At 17.8% G+C, this 22416-nt stretch overlaps 8 protein-coding genes and 1 non-coding gene across 9 annotated transcripts, besides 19 other annotated features; 4 read left to right on the top strand and 5 right to left on the bottom strand. All coding sequences in view use genetic code 6, as the record gives it.

Moving 5' to 3' along the window:
- Nucleotides 1–664: 664 nt before the first annotated feature.
- Nucleotides 665–704: a microsatellite.
- Nucleotides 705–856: 152 nt separating this feature from the next.
- IMG5_155820 (protein phosphatase 2c, putative) lies at nt 857–2473 on the bottom strand (the record flags this gene model as incomplete). The annotated part of the gene is made up of 3 exons (XM_004030620.1): nt 1786–2473; nt 1135–1739; nt 857–874 (listed from the first exon to the last, which is right to left on the bottom strand). The coding sequence occupies exons 1-3, from the start codon at nt 2276–2278 to the stop codon at nt 857–859; spliced, it is 1116 nt and encodes a 371-aa protein (XP_004030668.1). The 5' UTR covers nt 2279–2473.
- Nucleotides 2338–2366: a microsatellite.
- Nucleotides 2474–2755: 282 nt separating the features above from the next.
- Nucleotides 2756–2785: a microsatellite.
- Nucleotides 2786–3031: 246 nt separating this feature from the next.
- IMG5_155810 (hypothetical protein) lies at nt 3032–3893 on the top strand (the record flags this gene model as incomplete). Its single annotated transcript, XM_004030619.1, has 2 exons — nt 3032–3590; nt 3637–3893. The coding sequence occupies 2 exons, from the start codon at nt 3032–3034 to the stop codon at nt 3891–3893; spliced, it is 816 nt and encodes a 271-aa protein (XP_004030667.1).
- Nucleotides 3884–3918: a microsatellite.
- A 4-nt stretch (nt 3919–3922) lies between these two features.
- Nucleotides 3923–4975, bottom strand: IMG5_155800 (hypothetical protein; the record flags this gene model as incomplete). Its single annotated transcript, XM_004030618.1, has 6 exons — nt 3923–4138; nt 4183–4290; nt 4348–4394; nt 4480–4558; nt 4628–4737; nt 4794–4975. 6 exons carry the CDS (start codon nt 4973–4975, stop codon nt 4023–4025), a joined length of 642 nt encoding a protein of 213 aa, XP_004030666.1. The 3' UTR covers nt 3923–4022.
- A 39-nt stretch (nt 4976–5014) lies between these two features.
- Nucleotides 5015–5067: a microsatellite.
- Nucleotides 5017–5061: a microsatellite.
- Nucleotides 5017–5067: a microsatellite.
- Nucleotides 5068–6409: 1342 nt separating this feature from the next.
- Nucleotides 6410–6479: a microsatellite.
- A 1302-nt stretch (nt 6480–7781) lies between these two features.
- Nucleotides 7782–7818: a microsatellite.
- Nucleotides 7786–7827: a microsatellite.
- A 227-nt stretch (nt 7828–8054) lies between these two features.
- Nucleotides 8055–9862, top strand: IMG5_155790 (ubiquitin carboxyl-terminal, putative; the record flags this gene model as incomplete). Its single annotated transcript, XM_004030617.1, has 4 exons — nt 8055–8637; nt 8695–9150; nt 9197–9248; nt 9316–9862. The coding sequence occupies 4 exons, from the start codon at nt 8055–8057 to the stop codon at nt 9860–9862; spliced, it is 1638 nt and encodes a 545-aa protein (XP_004030665.1).
- Nucleotides 9863–9951: 89 nt separating this feature from the next.
- Nucleotides 9952–10678, bottom strand: IMG5_155780 (ras oncogene family protein, putative; the record flags this gene model as incomplete). The annotated part of the gene is made up of 2 exons (XM_004030616.1): nt 9952–10124; nt 10165–10678. The coding sequence occupies 2 exons, from the start codon at nt 10676–10678 to the stop codon at nt 9952–9954; spliced, it is 687 nt and encodes a 228-aa protein (XP_004030664.1).
- A 76-nt stretch (nt 10679–10754) lies between these two features.
- Nucleotides 10755–10833: a microsatellite.
- Nucleotides 10764–10811: a microsatellite.
- Nucleotides 10834–12024: 1191 nt separating the features above from the next.
- Nucleotides 12025–12066: a microsatellite.
- Nucleotides 12067–14179: 2113 nt separating this feature from the next.
- IMG5_155770 (hypothetical protein) lies at nt 14180–16736 on the top strand (the record flags this gene model as incomplete). The annotated part of the gene is made up of 7 exons (XM_004030615.1): nt 14180–14520; nt 14596–14888; nt 14941–15765; nt 15816–16302; nt 16351–16429; nt 16494–16563; nt 16624–16736. The coding sequence occupies exons 1-7, from the start codon at nt 14213–14215 to the stop codon at nt 16734–16736; spliced, it is 2175 nt and encodes a 724-aa protein (XP_004030663.1). The 5' UTR covers nt 14180–14212.
- Nucleotides 16737–18033: 1297 nt separating this feature from the next.
- Nucleotides 18034–18072: a microsatellite.
- Nucleotides 18073–18704: 632 nt separating this feature from the next.
- Nucleotides 18705–19514, top strand: IMG5_155760 (hypothetical protein; the record flags this gene model as incomplete). The annotated part of the gene is made up of 2 exons (XM_004030614.1): nt 18705–19120; nt 19235–19514. 2 exons carry the CDS (start codon nt 18705–18707, stop codon nt 19512–19514), a joined length of 696 nt encoding a protein of 231 aa, XP_004030662.1.
- Nucleotides 18828–18888: a microsatellite.
- Nucleotides 18844–18886: a microsatellite.
- Nucleotides 19515–19568: 54 nt separating the features above from the next.
- IMG5_155750 lies at nt 19569–19641 on the bottom strand. Its single transcript has one exon. It is a non-coding gene; the product is annotated as a tRNA-Val (tRNA).
- A 465-nt stretch (nt 19642–20106) lies between these two features.
- On the bottom strand, nt 20107–22412 carry IMG5_155740 (snf2 family n-terminal domain protein; the record flags this gene model as incomplete). Its single annotated transcript, XM_004030613.1, has 6 exons — nt 20107–20839; nt 20877–21154; nt 21205–21574; nt 21791–22041; nt 22091–22236; nt 22292–22412. The coding sequence occupies 6 exons, from the start codon at nt 22410–22412 to the stop codon at nt 20107–20109; spliced, it is 1899 nt and encodes a 632-aa protein (XP_004030661.1).
- Nucleotides 20266–20306: a microsatellite.
- Nucleotides 21578–21686: a microsatellite.
- Nucleotides 21643–21766: a microsatellite.
- Nucleotides 22413–22416: the final 4 nt, after the last annotated feature.

The raw sequence follows: 22416 nt of genomic DNA, 5'->3' as shown, positions 1-22416 counted from the left end.
TTATTATATTAAGATATAAAATTAATAAAACATATTAATATGCAAATATTATAAATCTTTTAATAATATTTATTTTTATTAATACAAAATTAATTTTCCTTTAATTATAAATATTATTTATTATTAAATTAACATTGAAAAAAATTTTAAAATTTATATTAAATAATTATATATATATATATATATTAAAATAAGTATAAAATTATTTTAATTTTTCAAATATACAAATGTAATATTTCGTATTAGTTTAATAAACAGATTCTAATTGTAAAATAAATAAAAAATTATTGATTATAAATTTGAATTATAAATAAAAATATATTTAACTCCGAGAGATTTTTTTGCTAAAAATAATAAAATCCAATACTAAAAAGAATATATTTAAAAAAGACTTATAGAAAAAAATAAATATATATATATATGTTATTTTATTTTATTTTAAAAAAAAAAAAATATTTAATAATTAAAAAGATATTTTATTGTCCAAAAAAATAATTAAATATGGTTAGAAAAACAATAAATTATTCAAAAGAATATTATAAATGGTTTAGATGAAAAAATGTTGTTATTTATATTTTTTTTATAAAATTCTTTATTAAAAAAAAAAAAAAAGACCATATTTATTTTTTCTCACTTTTTTTTTTTATTAATATAATTCGTAAAAAAAAATAACATATAAAAATATAAAAACAATATATAAAAATTATATATGCATACTAACTAATTACATAAAAATGTTAATTTTTTTTATTCTTATTTATAAAATTTCTAATAATTTTTTATTTTTATTAAAAACATAAAAAAAAAATTATTTAAAATTTTTTAATTATTTAAATTAAAAAGCATTCTAATATATTCAATAATATTCAATTTACTTTTATTTTTTTTCTTCACTAAAAAATATAAATAAAATTACACAACTAATATCATCAATTACATTTACAACATTCTTTTTAAAAAAATTAATATATATTTAAACAAAAAAACAAAATAAACTTTTTTCCATTCAAGACAAGCTTAATTAATTATAGCATCAACAGCCCCTTAAGCATCTTTATTTTTATAAAAAGGAATAACAGTTTTAATAACCTAAATAAATAAATTAATAAGTATAATATAAAGGAAAAATTAAACGTCTGAATTAGACATAAATTCCCAAACTCCATCACTCGCAATAACAATGAATTTATCTTCTTCTTAAATAAGAAGTTCATAAATGTCAGGTTCTGAAATAATTCCTACTTCTCTTCCTGCTTTATCTCCTAATGACCTTGACATAGCTAAACCTGGATATTCCATTTTTTAATTCCAGACTCTATAAACACCTTATTTTTATCCTTTTTCATCGGTTTAGATTTCCACTCTACCTCCATGTTCTAAAATACGTTTTTTTTCTCTAGCTAAATTTGGTTTATGATCTTCGCTTAATTAAATCGATTTCCATTCATTTTTACCTCCTCCTTTATTTACTAAACGACCTATTATAGCTCTAGAGTCGCCTATATTTGTACAATAAAGAGTATTATTGTGTATTAATATGGTAACAGAGGTCGATCCACTTAAATAAGTATCCATTTTAGAATCTAGTAATTCTTAAGAAACCTATTTTAAAGTTTTATTTAATGTATTTTGGAGATTTAATTCATTTGCTTTTTATTATTAACTTATCTTTATATTCTTTAAAAGAATTTACGAAAGTTTCTTCTTTATGTGATTTGAAACTTAATCTCCATATTCACCTTTTTTTGTTTTGTTTTTTTATGTTTTTATGAGATTTTTTAATACCATGCCCATCACATACCCCATAAAAACAAAAAGTTTTATCAGTTCCTAATTGTACCATATTTATTATCGAATCTTAGTTTGTTTTTTAAATATTTGGGCTATATTGTCCTGGTCTTGATTTCGAATTTGATATTATTTAAATTTTTTTCAAGTTACCCTTTTTAAATTAAAAAAAAATTATAAAATTTCTATTAATTAATAATAAAATAACATTAATATATATACTTTTTTTAAGGTTTACTCGAGCATCTTGATACGAATAATTATAGGATTATTAATCAGTATTATCTTATACAGGTTATGGTTATTCTACTTCAAATTAGAAAACAGAAACTAATTTATTTGGTGAACAACTAATATTACAATCTTAATTAAAACTGGCTTTTATTTAAGGTGTTAGATATTATTTTAAAGGTGATTATAATTATGAGTTCTTTCTAATTATAAAAGTTGTATTATCATGTTTTTATTTAACATCTATAGTTTTATTCATTTAATTATGTTCAAGCGTTTATTGATTAAAATTTTACTATAAATTCAGCTTTATTTACCTTATTTTTTTATTTTTTTATTTTTTATTTAATTTGTTAACTTTTATTAGTAAGGATCAAGTGAAGGTAATATTATTCTACTTTTATTTTGGTTACTTTATTAATTATAATCTATTTATTAACCAAAAGAGTTTCTTTAATCAATATTTTTTTAATTTTTCTAAATTTAATTTGGATTTTTTTGAAAACTTTTTTTTTTTTATACAAATTGGTTTAATTGATTTTTATTTTTTCTACCTTTTTAAGCTTTTTTATTGATTAATATCTATTACATTTTTTGTCATTAATTAAGAAGAATTATCTTTTCATTTTTTTTTTTAATTGTGATAATAAGTATTGTTCATTTTTTTAATTTTTACTTAACAAATTATCATATTCCAAAGGCTTTTTATTAATTATTAAAAATAAATAAATTATAATTTAACAAAATAAAAGTTTAAAAAATAAAATATAAATCAAAAAATATTTAAATCGAAAAACATTAACTTACTTCATTTAAAGAAGTTTTATATCTATTAATTTAATTTTTACTCATTTACTTTTTTTTCTTTTTTTAAATAAAATAAAATATAAATAATCAAAAAAAATATATATATATATATATATTTTATAAGTTAAACATATTAACAAAAAAATAAAAAAAGATAATATATAGACAAATTTATTAATTAAATAAGTTATTTTTAAAATAAAAAATGTTTCAAACTTTATAATTAGAATATGTAAATCCTCATATAGCACACATAAAATTAAATCGTCCAAATAAAAGAAATGCCATGAATTTAAAAATGATTGAAGAAATTCCTTAGATAATTTAGGAGTTAAATAACAATTCTAATTTGCGCTGTATAATAATAACAGGTAACGGTAAACATTTTTCTTCTGGAATAGATCTAAAAGACTCAGTGTTTTAAAAAGAAATAGAAGGTTTAGATAATGCCCGAAAAGGAATAAAATTATATAATATTATAAAAGAGTTATAAGAATCTATGACATCTTTAGAGAAAATAAACATTCCAATTTTAATGGGGGTGCATAACGCATGTTTAGGCTTAGCTTGTGAACTTATTTTAGCTGCAGATTATAGAATTTGCACAAAAAACTCTTTTTTTGAATTTAAAGAAGTTGATTTGGGAATCGCAGCTGATATGGGATTAATTTAAAGGCTTTAAATAAATTGCGGAAATCAAAGTTTAGTAAGGGAATTAATATTTTCAGGAAATCGATTTGATTCACAAACAGCTATATAATTAGGTATAATTACTTTTTTTATTTATTTATGTAATTTTTATCAAAAAAGGATTAGTATCTTAAGTTTATGAAAATGAAGAAATTATGGTTTAAACTTTAGTTTAAAAAGCTATATTAATTTCTGAAAAAAGCCCTGTTGCTATTTGGACAATAAAAAATATGCTTAATAAATAAAAACATGATATAATTTTAAACAATTTGGATTATTTAGCTAGAATTAATGTTTCTTCTATTTAAACTACTGATATTTAGGAAGCTTTAAATGCTATTTTATTAAATAAACAGCCTTAATATCCAAAATTATGAAAAATAAAAAATAATTAAAAATAAATAAGATATATTTTTTATGAAAAAAATAAAAAAATAAAAAATATTTTATTTTATATTATTATTTATTTAAATAAAAATAATAATAATATTATATTATTATTTTATTCAAAAATCTTGTGTAGGGGTTGGTCTTTTAGTTTTTGCCATTTCTCCTCTTGCTAAATCGGGGAAACTTTCTTCTGCAGCTACTGGTACATCATTAAAGAAGTATTCTCCATAACCTATATATTTATAAAATAAATATTCTTTTTGTTTATGTTTATACCTGGGTTTTGTCTTTCTGCTTCAAATTACCACATTCTTTCTTGTAATATTACATGATGGTAGAATTTATTTGCCATAAAAAGTGTTGTTTTATAATATAAATAACCACCTTTTTATTATTAATTTTTATAAAATATTTATATTTTTATATAAATGATAAATATACATCCAAAAGCAAATCCAAAGACTCCTAAAGCTCCCACTGGCCCAAAACTTTATAATAAATAAATATTTTATTTTTTTATTTAATTTAAAAATATTAATAACTATTTTTTATAAAATATATAATTTTTATTACAGATGATAAAATTATGTTTAATTTAAATTTGTAATACCATGACTTCCAATAGGAATCATTTATCTACACCATCTGGATGCTTTTAATTTTTATTAGATTTTAATATAAAATAAATAAATATCAATATTTTATATAATATTAAGTTTACCAGTTGCCATTCCTAATGAGGCTCCTACCCAAATAGCAAAAGATCTGGGAAAAGTAAATGCTTTTAAATCTCTTTAAAGGAAATCATCCCAATTTCTTGCATATAACATTCTTTATAACGATTATATTATATTTTTTTTTTAATGTTTTTGATTTTTTTTGTTTACTTTTAATATTTATCAATTACATATGTTCTGTAGTCAGTATTAGCACCTCCTTAACAATTTTCTTGTTAAAATTAAATTAATTTCTTAAATGCGGGATTATCGCCATATTCGTAAAAGAAATCTGGGTCATATAACTTCTTTACTTCTTCTGCTTATTAACGCTTTTTTTATTAATCTGCCATTTTTTTATTTTATTTTCCACTTTTTTATAATGCTAAATATATTTTTTTTTATTTTTTTTTCTTTTTATTATTTTTTTTTTTTTTTTCTTTTTGAAATAATTAAAAAAAATAAATGAAGGAGGATATTTATATAAAATCATATTAGTATAATTAAAAAAATATGATTTCGAAATAAAAATATAGTTTACATTTATTTTTATTTTTAATTAAACAAAAAAAATTAAATTAATATATTAAAACAAGCGCTAATTTATAAAATATTTATTAAAAATATAAATTTTAGAAAAAAAAAAATGGAAATTTTTGTAAATTAATAAAAATTATTAAATAATAAAAAGAATTAATTTAGAATAGAAATAAGATAAAAAAAAATAAACAAAATCCTTATATAATTCCGTGGAAAATAAAACGAATACTATAAAAATTAAACATAATAAATAAATGTACAAAAAAATTAATCAATATTTATATATATGAAATTAATATAGGACATAGATATTATTATAAAATAGGCTACAAATAGTTAATAAAAAGAAGAAAAAATATAAATATTGTATTAAATTTATAAATATATTTAATAAAAATAAAATGAAGAGTGTTTACATGAAAATCTGGAATACTTTATTGTGTATAATAACCTAAAAAATTAATTTAAAGTAAATTATAACAATGAAATATAAGAAATAATTTTAGAAATAATAAGTTTATTATCTTTAGAAAATAATTAATAAAACAAATAAGAATTATATAACTTTATAAAGGAAAATGAATTGCAAAATTTATTAATTAATACTTAAAAAAAAAACATTATTGAAAATATATTGATTATTATAGGAAATTTATATATAAATTAAGGATAACCATAAGAACTATTTTATTTAGATAATTTAGTTTATAATACTATAAGAATATATTTAAATAATAAATTAGGAAAATATGAAAGAAAAAATAAAGAAATATATATTATATACACATGGTTTCTAAATATTCTTCTATTCAATGATCTTATATAAAATTAAGAAGATGTATTTTATTTATATTATATTATTTAAAATAAATAAATAAATAGCAATAAGAAATTAATTAGATTGTTTATAATATTTTTTATATAATAGAAGATTCTAAGAATGTGAAAAATATACTTAATTATTTCTCTTTTTTATGCTTATTTTAAAATACTAAATTAAAATCGGAAATATGTTCAAAAATATTTAAATTTTTATATTATCCTTTTTCTGAATATTAAATAATAAATAACTTATGTTTTTAAATATTACCTTATATTTCGTACTAGTCTAATCCTTAATTGTTTTAAGAATTATTAAATGTTATTAAACATAATGTTTAATATGTGAACAAAATTCATATATATGAATGTTTATGCTAAATTATAAATTTAAACTTAGAAATAATTCCTTTATTAATTAAGCATTCTATTTTTTCTTTTATAATAAATAATTCATATGTATATTTTTTTTTTATAATATTCATTTATTTTTATATTATTAATTAAGAAATTCATTAAAATTTTAGAATGTATAAATATAATTATAACAAATATTAGTTTTGAATAAATTCAAGAAATAAATAATTAATATAATATATTATAAATTTTAGTTGAAGAATTAAAAAAAACATAAAAAAAAGAAAACTCTATTTAGATTTTAGATTCTCTATTATACATAACTAACCAAAGTCTTTTTTTTTAAAATCAAAATTTTCTTTATTGTTTATAAAGTTTAGGATTGATATAAATAATTGAAATTTTAATATAAAAAAATATATTAAATGATTTCGAATATATATAAATAATTAAAAATATCGAAAATATAAAATGAAAAAAAAAAAAAAAAAAAAAATTAAAATCAGTTTTTTTTTATTTATATTTAAAAATATATAAATTATTTTTTAAATAAATAAATATGAGTTCTTAAATAAAATAATAATTATTAAATTTAGAAAATGAATTAGAGGAGAAAATTGAGCGAGAAAAAGATATGTGCAATCAAATCCATAATTTAAAAGAAGATTTAGAGGCCAAATTAAAATAATTAGATGATCCAAAACCATCCTAGGTGCCTAAAAAGCAATTGAAAAGACTAAATTATGTAGAATTTAAGCAATAAAAACAGATTTAAAGTTAAAAAATAATTAAAAATAATAAAAGTGTGGAAAATCATGAAGAAAGCTTGTCTTTTTCATAAAAAGAGTCCCCAAATATTGAATTAATATATAAAAATTAGCAATTATTTGATGAAAATATAAAGTTAAAATAACTTATAGCATTAAAGGAGTAAGAGTTAGAAAAAATGAGGGAAAATTAAGATTAGTTTATATAAAATTATGAAAATTTAAACATGAATTTTACAGAAAATATGAAAGAAATTGAAGAAAAGAATGAAATAATAAATGAATTATAAGAAAAATTATAAAAAATGTAAAAAACAATAGAAAACTAAACAAAAGAAAAAGCAGAAAAAAAATATTTATAAGAAAAAATAAGAGAAAAGGAATACGAAATCTAAAAACTAAATGAAAATTTAGATTTATATTATTAAGAAATTTCCAATATGAAATTAGAAAATGAACAATATAAAATTCTCGAAAATGATTGGAAAAATGAAATTTCGAATAGAATATTAAAAGAAAAGGAAGTCGAAGATTTATAAGAATAAATTTAAGTCTTAAAAGAATAGATTAGAGTTAAAGAAACATAATAATTAGCCAAAAATCTACTCCTTTATGCAGAAAACGAAAGACTTTATATTATTATTACAAATCTTAGAAGTCTTTAATTATAAGGATTTAATAATAATAATAATAACAATATTAATAATAATAATGTTAATAATTAAGTATTTTCTAAAGATTCGAAAGATAATAAAGAAAATATTAATGATATTTAAAATTTAAAATTTCATTATGATATGAAAGCTAAAGAATGCGAAAATCTTAAATTAATAGTATAAAATTTGGAAAATTGTCCTGCTATTATTGCAGATTTGGAAAGAAAATTAAAAATTTAAATCTAAGAAAATAAAAAGATTAATTAAATTGTGTTTTAAAGATGTTAATAAGAATGGTGATCCTATTTTTTTTTTTATTTAAAAAAAAAAAAAATAATTATATTTTTATATTTTATTAAAAAAAAAAAAAAAAACTTATCTTACAAAAAAAAAAATAGCAATTAAAAAAAAACTACGAAAAAGAACTTCAATAAAAAAAATAATAAGCACTAGAAAAGCTTTAAGAATAATAAGACTTAGATGAATTTGAGGTACAACCTACCAAAAAAATTCTATCAAATTTAACAAAAGGAAAATCCCAATAAGAAGAAATAACTGAAATAAGAAAAGATTGTCCATATATATCAACAATTAAAAGACATATGTTAGATTTTGATTTTGAAAAATTATGTAGTATTTCACTTGCAAATTTAAATGTTTATGCATGCCTTATTTGTGGAAAATATTATCAAGGACGTTGCAAAAATACAAATGCATATTTACATGCCTTAGAAACAAATCATCATATGTATATAAATTTACATAATGCAAAGGTTTATTGTCTTCCAGATAATTATGAAGTTTAAGATTAAAGTTTAAATGATATAAAATATAATTTAGCACCAACATATTCATAAGAATAAATAAAAAATTTAGGTATTATATTATAAATAAAATATATTTTAATTAACTTTTGTTTTTTAAATATAATAGACACATTAAAACCTAGTTCAAAAGCACTTAATGGAATTGATTATATACCAGGTTTTGTTGGATTAAATAATATTAAAATGAATGATTATGTTAATGTTATTATTTAAGCCTTATGTAGAGTTCCTTTGTTAAGAGATTAAATTATTTTGTATAATAATACTGTTAATTAAGATGTTTTCGATCTCAAGACTTTACTTTCGAAAAGATTTTCCAATTTAATAAAAAAAATTTGGAATCCGAAAAACTTTAAAGGATAGGTTTCTCCACATGAATTATTATAAGCTATAGTTCTAAAGAGTAATAAGAAATTCAATATTAATTTATAAAGTGATCCAATTAAATTATTATGTTGGCTACTTAATTCTATCTAAATTGAATTAAAAGACACACACTTTTCTGATCTTATTGAAAATTGTTTTAAGGGAGAAGTTGAAGTTCATACTTATAAACCATTATGTAATTATTTTGCTAAATATATTAAAACTAGTATATATAAAAAAAGAAAATTAAATTGGATATTCAAGTGTTCCTAAAATAGAAGCAATGTCATTTATGTAGATATTTTATTTATATTTTTAATTATTTTTATAATTTTTAATTTATATAAAACAACAACAAAAGTTATTTAACTTTAAATATTCCTCCTCCTCCTTTACATAAAGATGATAGTTTGAAAATAAATATTCCAGAAATGCCAATATTTAACTTGTTAAAAAAATTCGATGGTGTAACAACTTATGATAATCCTAAATTTAGAAAAACTTATAGGATAAAAAAATTACCAAAATATCTTATTTTACATATGGAAAGATTTACTTTTAATAAATATTATTTAGAAAAAAATCCAACTATAGTAAGATTTCCATTAAACAATTTAGATCTTAAAGGATGTATATATAAAAATATAAATAAAGTTTATATATTATTTCAATAAAAAGATGTCGATGAAGGATCCTGTACTAAATATAATTTATTAGCAAGTATTTGTCATGAAGGTCCAACTAAAAATGGAATATATAAAATTCATGTAAGAAATAAAGCAAATAATTAATGGTTTGAAATTTAAGATTTATATATAACTTAAGTTATTCCATAAAGAATTAGCGTTTCAGAAGCATATATATAAATATATGAAAGAATAGAAGAAGGATTTGAAATCTAGAATTGACAAATAATAAATAATAAAAAAATTCTATAATTAAAATAAATATAACCATATAAAAATAATAAGAAAGTAATATGTTTTTTAATAAACATTCAACAGCAACCTTATTTTTTATTTTAAACTTAATTTTGGGTTTACAAAGATTTTTTTTATGTGTTATTATCAACTTAAATATTAATTTATTTTATAAAAGATTATTCTCTTCTAATAGTAAGATTCCTTGGTCTTAATTCTTCTGGAAAATCATCAATATTACTAAGTATTTCTTATAAAATATATATTTTTAATTAAATTTAATATAATACCTTTAACTAATAATTAAAAAGCTTCATTTACATTAGAACTATCTAAAGCTGAAGTTTCTAAGTAAGCCATATCATTTTATTTTGCAATTTCGATTGCTTCGTTTTAACTTTAAGCTCTTTAATCATTTAAATCGCTTTTATTTCCAATTAAAATTTTCTTAATCTATTTACTAGCATTATTATTTATTTCTTTTAACCATACTTTTTCTACGTTTTCAAGGCTTTCCCTTTTTGTAACATCAGTAACAATTAAAATACCTAAAGCTCCTTTATAATAATGGGGAGCCATTGCTCTAAATCTTTCTTATCCTGCAGTATCCCATATTTATAAGTTGATTGTCGAATTATCAACTTTTACTATTTTTTTGCTATATTCAACTCCTATAGTTGATTTCATATCTATATTAAAACGATCATCAGCATATCTGGTCATTAAACATGTTTTTCCTACCCCACTATCACCTATTAATAAGATTTTAAATTAGTATGTGTTTTCTTATTATTATATTGACATTTTTTTTTTAATAATTTTTTTATTTATTATTATTTAATTTAAAGTTATTTATATAATATATTTTTTTTAAATTAAATTTATATTCATTTTATTATTTTTATTTTATTTTTAATTTACTTTTTTTATTTTATTTCAATTTAATTATTTTTCTTTTACTGTTTTTTTTTATTAAAAAGATATTTTTTAGTTTATCGCTAGTATTAATTAATAATTTAAATATTTAAAAAATAATATTAAAATAAATAAACTTTTTATCATATTCATAAATCTTATTTATATAACAAAAACTTTTATATTAAATTTTAAAACAAAAGTAAAAATCATTTTAAAATATTTTATATTTAATTTGTATTATGTATTATTTCACAAACCAAAAATTAATAAATAAATAATATTTAGTACTTTTTAAATCATCAGTATTTTTATTTAATAATTTAATTTTACTAAATATGTCTAGACATTGATTTCTAAATGCTTTAATTTTAATAGATAAGGATTATATTTTTATTTTGTTTGTATATAAATATTATTATTTATATATAAGAACTTAACTTTAGTTTTTTATTTTTAATTATATTAATATATAATAGAATTAATTTATTTTTTTCAAATAAGAAAAGCTTTTTTAATTTATATTTAATTTTGAAGAGTTTACATAAAAGCTTATTTGTTATTAAATTTATTTATAAGTATTTATTTAATAAATGTTATTTACTTATTTTTATATCTCTAATTTTTCTTTATCTATTATTATCTTAAATAGAGTATTTATATAACAGATTTAATTTGATCTTATTCATTCATGAAATTTTGTTTTTTTTTTAAAAAAAGTCTTATATTATTTTTTTATTATTTAAAATCTTAAAAAACATTATTATGATTATGTTAAATTTCATCTATAATTTAAATAACTCATATGTATAATTGTAATATATAATATACTATTTTAATTTACTCTATTAATTCTTTTTTAATTATAAATTATTATTTATTTAATCAAACTTCTGCTTAATTTAATTACGCTTGTAAATTTCCCCCATAAATTTTGATGCAATATTCAATACTTATATGTTCTCGAGTTTATTTTTATTTTCATTTAATTTTTAATTATTTCTTTTATTTTAGCTTTTGTGCTTTTTAAATAATTATTTTGTTTATGTTAAATAATCTATTATTTGTTTAAAATATTAAATATTAGCTTTATATAAACTTAATTTCTTTTATATTCTCATCTAAATAAATAACCTTTAATTATTTTTTAAAGAGAAATAAAACTAAAAAATTTCTAAATCAATGTTTATTTTAACAATGAACAAATATGTATAAAAGATAATTTAATATAAATCATTTTATATATATTTTTAAATTTTTATTATTTTTAATTTTTTTTTAAAAAAAAGAAGAAAATTGTTTTAAAAATTTATTAAAAAAACATATATTTTTAACATATTAATATTTTATTTTTTATTCATTTATTTTAAAGTTTCCATTCTGTTCCGTTAATTTTAAATAAAAGATTTTATTATTAGTATCTAAAAACACTCGAAATCTCTTCGTCTTATAGATTTTTGCTTATATAATGTGAATTATTTAAAGGTGTTAAATGTTTAATTTAAGTTTTTTGTATAATTCTAGAGTTTTTTCTTTCTTTTCTATATCTTTGATCTTTAGAATTCAACTTATTGATATACAAAGGTGTTTCATACTTATTTTAACTATCAATAATTTAAATTTGTTCTTCAAAAGTTAATTAATTTTTATTTAAATTAGGTTTAATGAATTTTTGGTTATTTACTTAATCATTTTTCGGAAACTTAATTTAATCGTAATTTTTTTAATAAAAGCTTTTTTTAAATTCATTTTCATCTTGAATGTTTCTATTTTTATTAGATTATAAAATCTATGTTTTTTTAAATTATTTCTCTTTTCTTTTTATTTTTAAATAAACATAAATTTTATTTTTTGTTACTAAACAGTATTATATGAGGAAACTATATTTGTATTAAAGTCTTAAGAAACAGATACAAATTTAATATCATTGTTTTTATGCATTTAATTAACTTTAGAATTATGGTCTTAGGTAATATTATTTTATAAGTTTATTTTATTTTATTATATATCTTTTAAAGTGTTTTTTTATTTGGATACTTGTAATTATTATGGTTAGTTTAGTTATAAATTTTATTATTGTTATTGTATTACTAGTTTTTAATTTAATATTTTTTAGGGTTTTTTTTTATCAACAAAGTCAGTCCAAAATTATTAACTTTGCTAAATTTTTATATTTTCTAATTCATCCATTTTTTTTTAATATTATTCAAAAAGAACATCTTTACGAATATTATCATTTATATTGATTACTCTTTATATGGCTTAAATATTTTAATCTTCTTACATAAATAAAATACTATCTATTTAATTTTTTTCTGATTGGTCTTTTTCATTTATTGATTAATGGTTATTTTTGTTAAATTTTAAATTTTTTTATTTTTTTCAATGAATATTTTTAATTTATTTTCACCAACATACATATCTAATAATTTTTGTCTTTCTATTTTTATTTTTTTTAATCATAATATAATAATAAAAAAAAATACTTTTAAAATATTGTTTCAAATTTATATATTTTTCTTAAAATTAGAAATCCTTTTAATTTATATTTTCAATAAACTTTAATGCCATTTTATTTAACTCTTCTTTTTTTTCTTAAAATTTTTATAAAGTATATTCTATATCTAGCTCTTGAACATCATTTTCATATTAATTTTCTTCTAATTCTTAAGATTTTCTATTACTATTATCTTTTTTTTATTATTATTTTTAAATTTATATAATAATTAAATGAAAAAAAAAAAACATTATTCATCATTAATAATATTGTCTAATTTATTGCCTGCTTTTAATCTTTAAACTCTTCTGGTACTTTTTTTAATTTCCTAAATAAGGGAAGTAGATCTAGTAATATTTTTTGTATTGACTTTAATTTTACTTAGTTTCCTATTATCAAACTACATTTTATATAAAACGGTTAATAAGTTATAAATTTCTAAAATTTTTTTATTATAATAATTCGCTACAGGTTTATTTTCTTCTTATTATACAAAATCATCTGAAGGATCTTATAAACTTATTGAAATTTTTTCAATTTCTTTTATTTAAATTCTTAACTTCTTTAAATATTAATTTTTTTGACTTTTTGTTTTTAAATGAACATTACTTTCTTTTATTATTAAAAGGTTGCTTAATAAATATTAGTGTATTTTTTAAAAAACTTCATTTAAATCTCGAATCCATTAATCTCTTTTTAATTTATTATTTATTTTTTAAGTTTTGTCTTCTATATTTTTTGGTGAGTTTGATACCTTAAATTAAGGCTTTTTTAATTATTGTTATTAACTCAGTTTTTTTTATTTTATTTTTAAAAAATGTTTTATTTAGTTTATAAAATTAAAAAAAAATAAGACTAAATATAATTAAATAAAAATATAAAGATATAATTACTTTATAAAAAAAAAAAAATCCGAAAAAAAAAAAATGTTAGATTTATTTAAAGAAATCGACTTTTCAAAAGAACTTAAAGAAAATCCTAAAATCGAGCCATACTTAAAACAAAAAGCAAAAGAAATATTTGAAGAAACTTCCGAAACAATAAAAAAGCCAGTATTTGATAAATAAATATTATTCAATAACTTTGTTTTAGTAGTAAACCTTCCATAAGCTCCCAAAGAAAAATTAGGTTTATTAAATAAAGTTATGATTGAAAAAGTATTACTAGCATGTCAAGTTAAGGACAATTTAAAAAGTTTAGAATGGGCATACTAACCTGACGGAACAACTTCAGGGTTTCTTTTTTTTTATTTTTTTTAAAAAAAATATAAAATATTTATATTTTTTATATATCAAAAATAAATTAAAAGATATGCTATTTTTGAATTTGATAGTGTTGAAAAAGCTGAAGAAGCTGCTGTTGGACTTCATGAATTTAAGTTTGGTTCAAATGTTTTAAAAGCATATGTTTTATCTGATTTTGATAGATTCTTTGATATCCCTGATGTTTTCTCACCACCAGTAAATTTAGAAAAGAAAGAACTGTATGATTGGTGTTAAGAATATCGTAAGAAATAATTTTGTATTAAAATAGGAAATTAATTGTATCCTTATTCTTATTCTCATTTAGAAGGAGAACCTTCATAAGTTTTATAATAATAAGGTATTATTCTTTTTTTTTTTAAAAAAAAAAACAATAATCTTAATAAATATAGAATTTATTGAATTAAAAGAATAATATTCGTAAATAGAATGGAGCTAAAATGGAACATATTTAATAGAATATTTATCAGACGGATTTTAACTTTATGGAGGATCTGACTTTAAACGATTATCTTTTTTTAAGCATTAAGGAGTAAAAAATGTTGATTTTTCCCCTTGTGAGAATTATGTTCTATCCTTTAACGGAACTATGGCAGACTAAGCAGGTGAAAGTACTTAAGATGATGAAAACTATATAGTATGGCATGTTGGAGAGGTATCAAAATTAAGAACCTTTAAAGCAAAATAAAGTGATATTTTTGGAACTTTTAAATGGAATTATGATGGATAATACTTAGGAAGAGTTTAAGATCATGTATTGAGTATTTATAAGCTTCCAGAAATGGATTTATTAGCAGATTAATAAGGCAATAAGAGTTCAATTAAAATAAGAAATATACAAAAGTTTTATTGGAGTACTAAATAAAATATTATCATAGGATGTTCTTATAGTGGAAATTTAAGAGAACATGATAAATAGGTATCTACAAGAATTTCTATGTTCGAAATTCCTTCAAGAAGAGAACTTAAATGGAGAAATTTCAATACTGAAAGCTCTAATATTGAGCTTTATCCATCTGCTAATGGATAATATATTTGCGCTATTATTAAGAAGATTAAAAATAAAAAAGTTAGCTCATATACACTTTAAGTTGCTAATTTAAAAAACAAAGGACTGATGGAAATCACTGAAATCGAAATTAATGAAAAAGTACATAATTATGTTGTTGAACCTAATTCTGGTAGAATCGGGTTTGTTTTTAGATAGGAAGAATAAAGTATTTTTTTTAAAAATAAAAATATTTATTTATTATCTTTTTAAATAAAGGGGGTGAAACTAATACTATGATTTTCCATTCATAAATCTATTAAGTTGAAGAAGAAAATAAAAGTTTTGCAATTAAAGAAGTTGGTAGATTTAATAATAGAAACACTAATGAGATTATGCTTTCTTCTAATGGAACATTCTTTGTTTTAATTAATAAAGATCTTAATTCTGCTCATTGTGGTATTCTTGAAACTGGGTTTACAAGAAAAGAAAAAGGAAAATATGTTAATGAATTTACAAAAAATATTTCTAACTTGTCCTATATGGATTATGCTAGTTTTGATGCTTCTGGATTGTATATTATTACTGCTTCTAAAAAAACTAAAACTTATTAAATTTGGACTGCTTATGGGGAATAATTATATAAAGATACTATTACTGATGTTTAAGGTTATTAGTCTATTTTATGGAGACCATATTTCAAAGATTTGTTAGATGAAAAGAAAATTGCTGAAATTGAGTTTAAATTCAAAGAATTTAAGAAAATGTAAATTAGTTATTTTTTTTATTTTATTTTTTTTAAATATTTAAATAGATATGAAGATGAAGACTTGAAAATTACTAATAAAAAGGAATGGGAAAGAAAAGAAAGAAGAGAAAAATTAAAGAAAGAGGTAATTTATTTGTTTCTTTATTTTTTTTTGTAATAAAATTAATTTTTTTTTTTTTTTTTTTTAGTTTTTGGAATATGTAAACAAAAAAAGATAAGAATATTAAGAAAGTAGATACTAAAGAATTTAATTATTAGGTATTTTTATTTTTCTTTTTAAAAAAATATATAAATTAACAAAACAAAACAAAACAAAAGGATTTGATGAGGATGCTGAAAGTGATTTAAGTTGGGATGAATTTATTGAAAACGAAAGAGTAATAAATACATAAATAATAGATTTACAAGAAGACTAAGATAATGATATTTGAAAAAAATAAAAATAAAAAAAATATAAAAAAGAAACTTAGTTATTATAAATTTCATTTTATTATTATTTTTTTAAATAAAAAATAATTATAATACATATATATAAATAATTATAAAAAAAAAAATATATATATATGATTTCAATCTTCAAAAGTATTCTCATGATATTGTATAAAATTATTCATAATAGTGAAATATTGTTATTTTATAGTATCCAATTCTTTCCAATTGCTATCTTAATTTTCACATTAAGTTTTTAAAATATTACATAAACCTTATTTTTCTTCAAGTTGTAGTTAATAATTATTTACCGTATTATTTAAATCAAATATTTATTCTTTTAATTAATCATTTTCATGATTTATTTCTAATTTTTCATTTTTAATATTTTTTATTACTTAATTAAGTTACAAAATTTAATCATTTAATAAATTTTCATTTAAAATTCGATTTTCTAATTAATCATTCAACATTTAAATTTATTAATTAATTTCAGAATTATCTTAGTTTTTAATTTCTTGAATATAATTTATTTATTCACTCATTTAAATTTATTACTCTCTTATTTGTTCTTCATATTTTGTTAAAATTTCATTCTTTACTTACATTTCTTCTTCCATTTGCTAAGTTTCAATTTAAAGTTTTTCTATAACATCATCTTTTTATATTAAAAGTTAATTCATTTAATCATTTTCTTATATTACATTTTTTATTTACTATTCCATCTAATAAAATATATTCTTATACTTTAATGCTTCGTTTAATTTTTCTTATAAGTAATTTATTTGCTTTTATTATTCATTATTTAAATCCGAATTTTTTTTCTATTCACTAATTATTTCATCTTATTATTATATTACTTGTTCTAATTGATCTATTCTTTCTGTTATTTGACTTAACTGGTCTTTATTTTGACACTTCAATAATTCAATCTCCTCTGTTTTATCCCCAAGAATTTAATTTAATTATCGGTTTTCTTATAATAATTAATTTATTTTCTAATCTAAAATTTAACGCATTTTTTCACTTTTATTACCACTCATTTTATATCTATATTTAACTTTTTTTTTTTTTTTTTTTTCAAATTTTTATATTTTTGTTTAAAATATAAAATAAAATAAAAAAATAGAAAAATGAAAATTAGTTATGGTAATTAAATATTATTTTTTTTAAAAAAAAATCAATTATATAATTTAGATAAAATATCACCTTTATTTTATACAGGATTGTAAACGGTTTCAATTTATTCAATAATAAATTTTTAATAATCTCTTTTAGATTTTAGTTAAACTTTTACAATATTTTTTTGGTTATCTGTTTTTATTGTTTATCTATTTTATTTAATAATACATTTGAGTGACGTAAAATTCAATCATACTTTTTGTTCATTATTTTAATAAAAAAGCCCGGTTTTGTAAAACAAGAAAATATATTAAAAGCGAACAAATAATAAAATGAAATTGTATAAAATAAAATAATAAAGAAGAATATTAAATAAAATTAATTAAAAGTAAATAAAGAAAGCATAAAAAGTAAAAAAAAAATAATGTAAAATAAATTAATAAATAAAAAAGTTAGTTTTAATTAAAAGGATTTAAAATTTAATAAAATTAAAAAAAATATCATATAGCAAAATATCGAACTTCCTTAGTGTGAGTTGACAATTGAATAGGAATAAACTAATACAAACCAATATTAGTTTAGATTTGAAGATACAATTAAGAGTGATCCAATTGACTAAATAAACGTCTTGGACTATAATTAAAGTGATAATTTTCCTTATTCTTTAAAAACTAAAATAAGTAAACAAGAAATAGAAGAATAACAGTAAAAAGAAACTTAAAACTAATTTATAAATGAAAGCTAAAATTAATAGAAAAAAAAAATTAAAATAAATCACACCAGATAAAAAAATTATTAAATTATCACATTTTAAAATTTATAAAACCAATAAAATAATACAATAGATAATGTTAGTTACTTTTAATTTATTATAAATATTTAAATAAATAATTATTTTTTTCATAAAAAAAAAAAGTAAAGAGTATCAAGTTAATTACCAACTTTATAATAAATAATTAAGAAAAAAACTGATAAAAAAAATATATTTAAATAATTTAATAAAAATAATCATATAATAAATAATTTATAAAACTAAAATATAAAAAAAGATTTTTAAATACCTATCTTAGGTAAGAGATACTGCAATTATTGTTTTTAAAATATGCCAGTAAGAACAAAACACTGTAAAGATTGTAATAAATGTGTAGCTTTATACGATCATCATTGTCCTTGGGTTGGAAATTGTATAGGAGAAAAAAACAAATGCATTTTTTATTGGTTTTTAATATTTTAATAATAGGAAATAATTTTTGGTTTACTATCTGTTATTTTTTTATATAAAAATACATTTTTTTATTTTTTTTTATTTTGAAAAAGATATTAATTCAAGTTTAAAACTTAGGAATAAAATAATTTTTAAATGTGAAATATCTTTTAGTCTTTTTCAATATATTTTTCTTAGTTTGCATTTATATTTTGCTTTTTATACTTTTTATATTTCATACATATATTGCTTTTTAAAATTTAACGACATGTAAAATATTTATTAAATTAGTATAAAATATAATAAAAAAATAAGGGGAATACGCAAGCTGGGTAAATATAAGTTATTTACAATAGATTCCAAGAGAATTCGGTTCTCCTTTTTCCAAAGGAATTTTAAATAATTTAATTTTTTTTTGTAAATGCAGATTATTTTTAAAAAATTAGTAAACTGAATTTGTATATACCAAATATCCATAAAATAGCTAATAATAATGAAAAAAAAAGAATGTTCATTCCGAGGATTGAACTCGGGACCTTTTGCGTGTAAAGCAAACGTGATAACCACTACACTAAACGAACTTTTACAAAATTAATATTATAAATTGTTAATTTTAAAATTATTTAAATTTTAAAGCTTTTTCATATCTATATTTTTATAGAATAATTTGTCTCTTTAAAATTTATTAATTAATTTTTTTTTATATATATAAAATAAATTAAAAAATAAAACAAAAAACTGTTTTAAATAGCAATAAAAAAAAGGATTAAAAATAAACCTATATTTTCTTTTATATATTGTATATATTTTTATTGTTTATGTTTAAAAGAATATATAAATTTAAAATATTATTATTTTTGTTAAAAATAATATTAATATAAGTAAAAAATTTAACAATATTTAATTATATTTTAAGTAAAGATATATGTCATTCCAACAACATATATAAAATTATTAAAAATATCTAAAATGTAATAGATCTTAAGTATATTTAACACTAATATATTATTGATAAATATTTGATACTTTATTTTAATTAAAAATATTCAACTTTAACTTTTTTTGAATTTCTAAACTTAAACATCTTATTCTTAATTTTTTTATTAATTTTAAATATATTCTTCATCTTCTTACTTAATTTACTCTAAAATAAGTTCTTCTTCCTATATTAAATCACTACTATCTGATTAAAGCTGTTCTTAAATTTATTATTAATTTAAATCTACATTATTTTCATTTTAATCTAGAAAAATGTTTTCATTAAGGAACTCATTTTTTTCTACTTCAATTTCATCATCTTCTTTATTAGTTTTAGAATAGTCGACATATTTTCTTTTTACAAACTAAACATAATTTATCATATTTTAATCAAAATCAGGTGTTATTTCAGCAAAAGAATCGAACTCGTTTTCTTCTTCTTGAAAAGTTAAGCATTTACCTTAATATTTCTTATCATATTAAAATAACATTTTTAAATTATCCTAGTCATGTTATTATATAATTTATTTTTCATCAATTACATTACTACTTAAATCTTCTTTTAAAAATTATCTTTACAATATTTTTTCTTCCATTGTACCTGTACAAAAAAGCCTATATATATAAACATTTTTTGTTTATCCATCTCTCCATATTCTTCCCATTACTTAAAGATCATTTGAAGGATTCCAATCTACTTCCATTAAAATCATTCGATTTGCAGCCGTAAGATTAAGTCCCGTCCCTCCTGCTTTAGCACATAATAAAAATATATTATAATTAGAATTTTGATCTTGAAACCTTTTTTTTTTATTTATATATTTTTATTTTTAATTACTAATCTATTAATTTTTATCTTTAAGTACTTTGCACTGAACCATCAAGTCTTAATATTTTAAAATGCTCGCTTTCATGCTAATTTATTAACTATTAAATTAAATCTAAAGTTTAAGTATAATATGAAACAATAATTATTTTTTCTTTTTAGTTTTTGAGTTTTTGTTAATCTTTAATTTAATAAAGAATGTCTTTTAAAAATTAGGTTTTAACAGAATTTGCCCAGTCATTTAATTAAAAATCATGAGGAAAATATTATTTAAATTCAAAAGAATTTTTCTAATTTTTTTTTTTTAATGAAAATAAAAAATATAAGTATTGAAAAATACATTTTCCTAATCTGTATATAATATTTGAGGGTGATTTAATATTTTACGAATAGATGTTAATAAAGTAAGAACAGCAGTTTAATTTTCATTAAAATCATAATTTTATTAAACCTTAGAATATAACATTTTTTGTAATTCAGTCATTTTTAAAAAAATATAAAATTCATATTTTGGTGGAAGTAGCTTTTCTAAAATATCAGCTTTTCTTCTCAAAACAAATTTTTAAATAATATTTGAAAGCTCTTTACTTCTCATTTTAGCTTATTTAATAATTTCTTCCGATGCATCAGTTTTGATACTAGCAATTATAGGATCCGAAAAAAGGCTTTTAAATTATTTATCATTTTCAAAAATAAAAGGATTAACAAATCTAAAATAAAATATATAATAAAAAATAATTATAAATATATATATAAATATATAATAAAAAAAAAAAGGTATATATAAATAAATATATATCTATATATATATATATATATATATCTATATATATATATATATGTATATATATATATATGTATATATTATATATGTATATATGTATATATATATATGTATATATTTTTTTAATATTCTTATATTTTACTTTATACATGAATACAATTCATTTAATGAATTTTATAAAGGTGTTCCTGTTAAAATAATTCTTCTTTTGCATTAAATTAAATCAAATTATTTAAAAGTTTTTATGTTCATATTTTTAAGTTTATGTCCCTCATCAAATATTAATAAATCGCAAATTTTATTAAATATTTTTACATGAGTTCTAAATTAATCATAAGAAATTAGTAATACTTTTTAATAACTTCCTGCAAATTCTTTACAAGTAGTAATAACCTTTTGTTATATTTATTATATAAATATATATTTTCTTTATTTAAAATACATCTTCTCTTTTTCCTATTGCTATTTTAGGGATTAATCTCTCATCCCCAAGCCATTTTCTTATTTCCTTTTTCCACACACCTAGTAAACTTACAGGTGTAACAATAATAACTTTATTTAAAAAAGGCTTACAACTGCTAAAGGGATCTTTTTATTAAAAAAAAATATACATAATATGAGATTATTATAAATTAATAATTACTTCTTCTTAAAAGTACCCATATCAAAGCTATCGTTTATAATGTTTTTCCTAATCCCATACTATCAGCTAATATACATCCACTTATTTCAGTTCCTCTTTTTCCTGTAATACATTCATACATGAAT

This window comes from Ichthyophthirius multifiliis, assembly GCF_000220395.1.
Source record: "Ichthyophthirius multifiliis unplaced genomic scaffold scaff_1120509251183, whole genome shotgun sequence".
Classification (NCBI taxonomy): Eukaryota; Ciliophora; class Oligohymenophorea; order Hymenostomatida; genus Ichthyophthirius; species Ichthyophthirius multifiliis.
This window is presented reverse-complemented; position numbering and strand designations above follow the sequence as displayed.